Source organism: Hippocampus comes, unplaced genomic scaffold (genome assembly GCF_001891065.2).
Source record: "Hippocampus comes isolate QL1 unplaced genomic scaffold, H_comes_QL1_v1.1 scaffold56, whole genome shotgun sequence".
NCBI classification, from domain to species: Eukaryota; Metazoa; Chordata; class Actinopteri; order Syngnathiformes; family Syngnathidae; genus Hippocampus; species Hippocampus comes.
In genome coordinates this window covers 174911-184859 of record NW_017842056.1, presented here as the reverse complement: position 1 = coordinate 184859, position 9949 = coordinate 174911, and the positions used below count along the sequence as shown (strand labels likewise).

The following is a 9949-nucleotide window of genomic DNA, read 5'->3' as shown; positions in this document are numbered from 1 at the left end:
CCACACTGAAAAAGGGAACAACAAAAGGGGAGGGGCGACACTGTGTAGAAACAATGCATCCTAACACCTTTCAAATATCCATGAATCCAACATAATCCATCAATATATCACCACCATCCCTCTATTCTACAACTGATCATCCATCTGTTGTCCGTCAATCCATCCATCCATCCATCCATCCATCCATCCATCCATCCATATTTCACTTTTACTGTTTGCATTGAAATTTGTTGACAAACCATGTTATTCTGATACAGAAATCAAACTACAACATTGCATAGGACAAAGGAGAAAAAACCAGCTAAAAATGTGAGCATGGACAATCTCTTTCGGGAAAATTGTACATGCATGCATAGTACATAGTTGGAAGGCTGTAGGAATGAACAGTCTTCCTACTTTGTAACCCTTTGGGCCACACATTTTCATCGACAGCACAAAAATGATCTTCACTTGCTTTGAGCTATTTTAGAAAATGTGTTGATCGTTGGTTGAAGTCATGTTTTTCACATTTCCCTTGCATCTCTTTGCTTCAAGAACAAATGCGTGACTTCGTGCCCCGAAGGAGGATGATGCCCGATACATAGACGTGTTCTACGTTTCGTGAAGTGCAGCCCGAGTCGCGCTTGACAGGGACACGGCAATACTCGGTATTGGCCACCTGGTGGCAGCGTCGTTGCGATGAAATCACCTGAAAAGTCGACAAGAAGTATTCAGTTTATTTAGCCTTTACGGCTGCCAATGACCTTTTTTTTTTTCTCCCCCCCCCCCCCTCCCCCCCCCCCCCCCCCCCCAGTTTGACGTTGCCATTCATTCAATCCCAAACGGAGGGGCGGTAAATTGGTGTGGTGCATTCAATTTTACCCGTAAAATATAGCTTTTTGAGCAGCCGGAACGAATGTTACCATAATATCGCACGAGTTCCGAGATATAGATAATAGATAGATAAAGATACTGCTTTATTTCATCAGATGATGTAACGTGTTGGTGAATATTTGTGGCCAGACATGGTATAATCATCATTTCTGGCATTATGTCGTTTCGCGTGCATCTCCAGTGATTACAATGTCAGCGCTCGACCGGAAGACGTTGAACGCCCCATGGTGAGCGGGCTTGTGGTTTTTTTTTTTTGATCCTCGAACTTCAGTCGGCGGGAGCGAAGTGGCTCGAAAGGAAGACCGCCAAAAGACGCCCACGAGCCGGACGGAGCACCGGGCATGCCCCGGGCCTTGTGAACAGCCTGTTGGGACACCAAGATGACGGTGGATTTTGAAGAGTGTGTCAAAGATTCGCCCCGCTTCAGGTGAGTGATGCGTTTACGGTTGTCCACTGAGTTGATGAATTGGAAGCGCGAAGGGGTCGCCTTGAAACATGCTCGAGTTGGTCCGATTTGAGTGCTCGTCGAACTTCGTTCAGAGCTTCCCAACCTTTTTTGAGCACATCTCTTACAACTCCCCGGCACGCCACCAAAACCGAAGTATCACAAAAAGTATATGTCGGGCACTTCAGTTGTCGTTTGCAGGAAAAAAAAAACAGGCAATAAACCATCCTAGACTGTAATTCATTCAGCTGACCCGTGAATGTAACATTTTCTATCAGATCTTTTCTTTGGCATATCACATAGTTTGCCGTGTTTGGCACAACCCTGTTCCAGATCATAAATACAGTACACTTAAACACTTAAATAAGGTAACCTAAATGCCACTTGAATGCTTAATACATTTTAGCCTGAATCAAAATTACAAACCAAAGTGACGTCGCCGGCTGCTTTTCTCTTCATCTCAATGGTTGATATCCGTTTAGTGTAAATTGAAACACATTCAGAGAATAACTGCGAGGATACTGTATGTCTGTGATAAAACAAAATGTTTTTTTTATTTTTATGATTACAAGGTAGAAATCAATAGACTCATTCCCCCCTAAAATGTTGATTCAAATCTTACTCACTGATCCTTGAAATATAAATTGGCCATCAAGAGGACAAGACACGACACGTCCATCAATTCTGAACTGACACCTGCTCTGAAATCATGATCTCCTCTCAATTTAATCACAAATGAAAGGAAATGATGTCCCTTCTACCATTTATTGTGATAGTTCTTTTTTTCTGCCCGTCGTGTTGCTGATACAGTAGTGATACACTCGCCTGACTTGTGGGAAGTGTGGCACTAGTTCCCGTTCAGTAAAGAATATTTAATATTGTTGTTAGGCACTGTAACATTATGTACAGTTAGTTATTGTGACAGTAAATTACAAAACAACTCGGTAATTGTGGCGTAAGGCTGACAATTTCGTAAAACTAAAACATGTACTTAAATAGTGATTAAGGCCAAATGTATTGCACATGAAAGCAAGATTTTAAAAACCCCCACCAAAATAAATATTTGAAACAAACAGTTCTTAAAGATTAAAAGCCACTGTACTGAACATAAAAGTTAAATACAACAGAACTGTACGTAGGGACTGATTCTACCAGTGGTACGCAGACTTCCTCTAGTATGATGCGTTTCACATTTTCCAAAAGAATGCTTTTTCACACACGACACTTAGTTTTCTTGCTGTTTTGTCAAGGTGTATTGCGCAAGGACGTAAGCGCCCCTGTGCAAGCTTGTCCACTTTTCGAAGAGCTATCGTAGCAGCCTATCAGGAAGTAAGAGGGTGGCTTTGCTTTGGACCACGGTGGTCACTTTCTGGACACTTCTGGTTTGGACAAAAACTAAACTACACCTCAGCAATACGTATTACTCCTTGCAATGAAAGAAAGCCTCGTCTTTGCGTCCCGTAATTTATGGACAAGAAAATGAGCTTGATTAAAAGCTATTGGCTGCTAGATTGGCTGCTTCGTATTAATAGTCGCAGAGGATATTTGCAAAAAAATAAAATAAAATGTGCAAACGGGAAATGCTGTTTTTCACGGCTAGCCGTTAGCGCCTGTCATCAGTTCCCAGCGATGGTGACAGTCGGTCGGCAAACAAACAACCTGCGCGACAGAGGTTGCACTCCAGAAACGGCTGCATTTATGGCACTCATTCCCTCCGCTCATTGAACTCAACTGAAGATGCTTATTTTGGCTGTACTCCAGGCGACATATTCTCTCTATTTCCTTCCGCAGGGGAACGTACAATTCATTCTTCGACTGACCTTATGAGGCTCAGCAAAAAACTGAATGAATCTTCGCAAGCGGTGCTTGTATTTTGTCTGCGCTGTCCGCTCGGGTGTGGAATGAGCAGCGGCTCATTTGACAGCACCGCCCGTGTGCTTTAAGGTGGATGTTGCATATGCTCGAATCCTTTTATCCTTTGTGAATTTTGACGCAAGAATGCTCCCGGAGCTTTGATCCAAACTCCTGGGAAGTATTTTGAATTGCGGGACAGAAAAAAAGCACAGCGGGTTGCCTTTCATTTGGAGGAAAGCCAACTTCGAGATGGAGTGTTGTTGGTCTCAAATGTTGACTTTTTTTCTTCGATCCACATGTGTGGAAAGAAACCATCACTGCTGATTGGATGCTGCCGTGTTTGTGTTTGCTCTTGACCAACAGCCATTTCACATCACAGACGCTCACTCTTCAGCAGCTCCTTGAAGAGCACTAAATGGCCAAAAGTATTCACTGGTCACTTGATCAGTCACGGGTGTCATATTGTTGTGCAAAAAGTCGGACATTTTCTTTTCAAGGACAGCTCACCCCTCCAAAAGTTAGATCCAAAAGCGATCATATGTTGTAGTTGCCAGCAGGAGTTAAAAGACGGTTCTCTGATTAATATTGCGTTTGAGGAATAAGAATGAAATGGCATTATGATTCCGAGTTCTGAGGTCTCGTGTTGGGGTATTTACGAACTCTGTCTGGTTTTGTTTGTAAATAACGTTGCATAAGAAGACGGCCTTGGCGAATACATGTCGCCGTCTCGTGAAATCGCACTCTCGTGACTGCTGATCCCCGGGACATTTCATTCAATCAAATGAATTCATTCATTTTTTTATGATGACTTCAAAATCACATGTCACATGTGTCACACCGTTCTGGCGTAACTGTTTGAAAACTAATAAAATATCAAATCAAATTGGCGGGAAATGTCTTTTTTTTAAACATTTTATTTTATTTTTCTTTCAAAGGGGAATACTGAGTAGATAGAAACAAACCAGCAGCTGCTTCTGACTTTTGAAGATTTTCGCGTTTGGTTGTCCTGGAAAGGCATCTCCTCCGGCGGGAAAACGACGGCTCTCGGCGGCGGCTCTCATCCCGTGTCCGTGCATCTGCTTTCCATTTGTTCCACTTTCTCTCCCCCCCCCCCCCTCGTTCTCTCCATCCCTCTCTCCGTCTCTCCCTCCTGCCCACTTCCTGTCCGTCCTCGCCTGCGCGAGGGCAGATCGCCGGTTACGGCCCGGGCCGGGAAATGCGTCAGCGAGCAGAGGTCGATGTGAGGGGAGGACGTTGAGGACGCTGACTCCCTTTTTCCAACAGCTCATCGCCAGTCACGAGCTAAAAGCGGCGACGCAGCTTTGCAATAGAAGATCACCAATCAACATTTTACGGTCCGTTTCTGGTTCCGCACCAAAATGAATGACTTGATGTTCTCAAGCAGAGCGAGGCAAACATGTGCTCCAGGGCCATAATTGGATTTGAAAATGGGCTAATGTGTGAAGTCATTCATAAACTTGGAGGTGGGGGTGGGGGGGGGGCTGAATGCATATGTAAAATAGTGATTTTTTTTTTTTTTTATTATTATTATTTATCATGTCATCTGATTCCACTCTTTATTGACAGAATTTATCATTCATTTCATTATAAAAATGACCTATCAATGAAATATATACTCAAATGGACATATGTAAAATAAAGATAAACGAAGAATCAAAATATATCCATATAATATATGTATATATAATATATCTACATTTACTGAACCATTTTTTAAAAAAGAATGCGAAATCAATAAATCAGAGAATATCATTTATTTTAATCATAGTTATTCATGCTTATTTCTCAATGATACTGTACCATAAATAATTCATTTATTGTATGATAATTAGTTCATAAAATAAATTTCAAATGGACAGGTTAAAATTGGTATACGAGTCATAGTTTGATTGTATTTCTTACAATCAATCAATTGGTTTCATGACATAAATGAAGAAACCATGTGTAAAAAATTAGTGGTGGGGGTGGGGGGTTGGGAGAATTCAGCTATTTCTTCCCAAATTCTCAGACGCTCGCCGTAAATCAAGACGCTGCGAGTCTGCGGCCTTTGCCGCGTTGACACGATGGGATTGGAAGAAGACCAGAGTCGCTCTGCTCAGGAACTTTCAGCCCCTGCTCCGAAACGGGTCGAACGGCGTCAAGGAGGCCAACGTGTTGCAGCCAGAAAGTTGCGTGTCTCGGGTGACTGAAATGAACCAAGCAAGTCAATCTGAAGTTGTCCTCCGACTCTGGAAATGCTTTTGGGAGTGAAGTCCGTTGTTGGCCTTGTGACATCACAGCGGGGCCAGTTCGCACAATAAGCATGCCCACTCCGAGTTTCTTGGCCCGGGACTGGGTGGGACTCGCAGAGTGAAAGGGCCGCTTGCAAGCACGATCACGTCTCGCATCGAAAAGGCCCACATGAACATGAGCCATCGCTGCGGCCAGGATTAGCTTCATGGCGTCCTTTTCTTTTCTCGCTCCTATTTTTGTCTCTGTCGCTTTGCTTCTCTTTTCTCGTTCTTCTCTCTCCCTTTGCACCTCTTTCTCCTTTCTGCTCGGTGCCACCTCTCCCTATTATCGGTCGCCATGATTCCCCTTTGTTCTTTTCTCTGCGCCTCATTCTTACTTTTCTGTCTCTTTCTCGCCTTTCTCGCTCGTTCGTTCCCTTTGCACCTCTTTCTCCTTTCTGCTCGGTGCCACCTCCCGATTATCGGTCGCCACGATTCCCCTTTGTTCTTTTCTCTGCGTCTCTTGCTTACTTTTCTGTCTCTTTCTCGGCTTTCTCGCTCGTTCGTTATTTTAAGTTTCTTTGTCCCTCTCCCTTCGTTCATTCTTTTCTCATTCGCGTCACTTTTTTTCCCCCCCTCATTATTTCTCAATTTCTCTCCCTTCTTGGCTTTCCGTTCTTCCAAATTCTTCCTTTTGGCTCTCCTCCTTTCTTTCAGTGTTTTTTTTTTTGCCCCTCTCGCACGTCTCCTAATTCTTCTCATTCTTTCTTGCTCCTTCTTTCACCTCTCTCTCTAACTTCATCGTCTCAAATTCTCCCTTCTCTTTTCTTTTTCGCCCGCGCTCTCATTTTCCCTCACTTTCTTTTCCCCCCATCTCTTTTCTCACACTTTCCAGCCATGACGTGTGAATGGGATTTCAATTTCTCTGGGGCTCTCCTTCAAGCGCGTCGAATGGGAGGCGTCTGATCAAATTTTAGCCAGTGGCCCGCTTTGTTGAACAACAGATTCACGTTGCAACGGCGCGCGCCTCTGATGAGCACGGCGTACTTGATTTCGGCGGGCCACGTGTCCGTGTGCCATGAAAGTGCTTTGATTGTCTTGGCCACTCGCTTCTGCGCTCCGCTTCTGCCTGTGCAAGCGAGCTGCTGGCTGCTGCGACCGAGTGGAGACTGGAAACGGGCAAAGATCCAGCCCACCGATCTTCGGCAAGAAAGAGCCCTCCGTTATCTGATCCGCTTATCCTAACGAGGGACGGTGGGGGCGGAGCCTATCCCGGCCGTCTTCAGGCAGCAGGCGGAGGGGACACCCCAAAACCGGTCGCTGGCCGGCCAATCGCGGGGCACACAGACCAACAACCAACCATTCGCGCTCACAATCACACCTCAGAATAATTTAGAGTTTTCCATTCACCTGCTGCGCATGTTTTGGGCATGCGGGAGGAAAGCGGAGCACCCGGAGAAAAGCCACGCAGCCACGGGGCAGCGCGTGCAAACTCCCTACAGGAAGGAGGCGGAATCGAAGCCCGCACCTCGGCACGGCGAGGCCGCCGTGGCGCCAGCAAGAAATATGCTGGCTATGATTGTTGATTCTTGGGTATTTGGAGCAAAGCATGCCAAAGACATTTTATGAAGACACCTTTGAATTGTGGAGGGGATGCATCATATTTCTCCTTTCAAATCTCTCTGGGGGGGGGGTCATTGTTTTTCTGAAACAAACCTGATTGATATCCCTCAATTGCAGCCAAGATTCCACTCTTTCTGTCGACTTTGGAATCCTGCCAGTGGGAGAAATGCCACGTTGCGCACATTTTGATCAGAGTGTTCCCGAGGAAGAATGTTCTCATTTACGAGATGGGAATCTTTGGCTCGTATTGGACGTACGAAGTGCTCTGTGCCCTGCTCGTACTCTCAGATCCAACCTTGGGAGGAAATCGTGTGTCCGCTAATCATGCAGAAAACGATTGTTTGCCATCGCTGCAATTTGGCCAAAACGATTGTCGACCGACCACCACGCTGTCTGGGCGCACGCGCAATGTGACACACTCGCCTCTTGGTCAACCCACGAGCCCGTCAGGGACCTCTGCGGCTCGCGTCCGCCACGGTTGCCGTGACAACGGGCCTTGGAGGCACCACGCCGCATCAATTTTTTTGTTTTGGCGGGGGGCACTTGGTGCGATGACACAGGAGAGGGCGGGGGAGGGGTGAATGGTGCTAGCAGCTGTCCCGCAAATTGGTGTGGATGAACAACTTTCACGATTGACTCAAAAGAGTCGCGTCCGTTTCGTCCATTCAGGACAAATTGACAACATCATCACAGTTGCGGAAAACCCTGATCCCGTCCTCTCAGTTGGCGGACGACTTGATCCGACGCGTTGCAATGTGAGATTTGACCTTCCTCATGGTGAACTTTCACCGCCAATCATGCGCGCAGTCAATTTGACTAAAGACGCAATTTAGCGCCCGCTTTTGGGGATCTTTCTAAACATGCCTGCTCGTGTGAGCTGCCAGCTAGCTGTAGTAACTTGTGGTCAAATTATTTTTCAGAATTTGTGCTGAACACCATCACATGTACTGCAGCAGTCTTTTGCTTTCGTCGCGGCTAACTCCCCCGTGATGGGAAAAAAAAAAAAAAATCTAAGCAGACATTTATGGACAACTTGTCTTGCTTTTCTGTTTTAGGGCAAATATTGAGGAAGTGGAGACAGAGGTGGTGGAGATTGAGGCAAAACTGGACAAGGTAAGAGCCCCCCGTCCGCGCTGCATGACGCTAACGCCGCGGCTTCTGGGAAACGATCGCTTTCAGATCGCTGGAGGGCGTGACAAAAGTTCTCACACGGAGAATCCAACGAGGGCCGTCTAACGACTTTTATGGCCAAAAAGTTTCAATCATCTCCATAGCTGGTGAGGAACATGTTGAGATGTTGTCACTGATCCACAGGCTGGAGCGTTCGATGACTCCCCTTGAAATACAAAAACTCTGAAGTCGTCTTGAAAAATCAGCCCCCCAGATCACATCATTTCCCAACCATAAATTGGGTGGGCAAAAAAGTCTCGAAAAAGCCAGGCCAGAACAGATGCGGCAAGTCTGACGTTTTGGTTGAAAGGCGCCATTTTCTGGTCTTTTCCATGGATCTGGTCCAAGTTGCTGCTGTTGTTGTTGTCGTTGTTGTCCGCTCGCTGCCAAATGTGACCACAAACAGTCAACAGATCGGTGATCTCAAATTGAGCGTTTTCATCATTGCCTCCGGGTGGAGCGTGCTGGCCAAGTTTGATGACTCAGCATCAGGCAGGAAACTCCAAAGAGTCAACTAACTCCACAAGGTCAGCCCAACCAAACGTCATCAAAATCCCCGCCTCCCAAGGGGTGTTGGACATTTGCAAGACATGTTTATCATGAGGGGACTCACAAAAGGCGTCAAGAAGCCACGCCCTAAAAGACGAGAAGCGTGCCGTTTTGGGTAAAAGCGGCCATTTGAGGCTCATTGAAAGCTGGCCTTAGACCACTGAACCCTCAACTAGACGCCTTAAAAGATTCAGCCCCCGTGAGCAGCCCCACCCCCCAAAAAAAAGTCTCAAGGAGCCAAGCTGAAAGAGCCAGCAAGTTCCCATTTGTGTCCATTTCAGGGTCATTTGAAGAATTTGTCAGGACCTTTCAAAGAGCTCAATACCGACCAACGTTCAAGCCATGTGGGCTGAAATGAGCGCAAATTGACTGACATCGCATCTTCTACTTTGTCCTTTTTGTCCACGCAGTTGGTGAAGCTCTGCGGCGGCATGATCGACGCCGGCAAGGCCTACGTCAGCGCCAACAAACTTTTCATCGGCGGCATCCGGGATCTGTCGCAGCAGTGCGAGAAAGACGAAATGATCTCGGTGAGATTCGGCGGAATTGAATTGACATTGTTTTGTTTGGTTTGGATGTTGTTTTAACCCTGCCCCAGACACATAATTATTTGTCTCCCAAAATTCAAAAGTCACTTTTACATCATATAAGTGTTTTTCAACCTGTGTGGGATGTGTCAAAAGGCAAAAACAAACGTCGCCACAACCTTAACACCGCAGAAATCCCCCCCCCCCCCCCATTGGTGGCTGCTGCGACGGAGTGGAGACTGGAAACGGGCAAAGATCCAGCCCACCGACCGATCTTTGGCAAGAAAGAGCCCTCCGTTATCTGATCCGCTTATCCTAACGAGGGACGGTGGGGGCGGAGCCTATCCCGGCCGTCTTCAGGCAGCAGGCGGAGGGGACACCCCAAAACCGGTCGCTGGCCGGCCAATCGCGGGGCACACAGACCAACAACCAACCATTCGCGCTCACAATCACACCTCAGAATAATTTAGAGTTTTCCATTCACCTGCTGCGCATGTTTTGGGCATGCGGGAGGAAAGCGGAGCACCCGGAGAAAAGCCACGCAGCCACGGGGCAGCGCGTGCAAACTCCCTACAGGAAGGAGGCGGAATCGAAGCCCGCACCTCGGCACGGCGAGGCCGCCGTGGCGCCAGCAAGAAATATGCTGGCTATGATTGTTGATTCTTTGGGGATTTGGA

At 46.7% G+C, this 9949-nt stretch overlaps 1 protein-coding gene across 1 annotated transcript in view; it reads left to right on the top strand.

Annotated features, from left to right (window-relative positions):
• The first annotated feature begins 1044 nt into the window (after positions 1 to 1044).
• Positions 1045 to 9949, top strand: part of LOC109510350 (arf-GAP with coiled-coil, ANK repeat and PH domain-containing protein 3-like) — a 40810-nt gene continuing 31905 nt past the window's right edge. The window contains 3 exon segments of the mRNA XM_019860598.1: positions 1045 to 1300; positions 8082 to 8139; positions 9156 to 9275. Coding sequence (XP_019716157.1) covers positions 1254 to 1300; positions 8082 to 8139; positions 9156 to 9275 — 225 coding nt within the window. The 5' untranslated portion in view covers positions 1045 to 1253.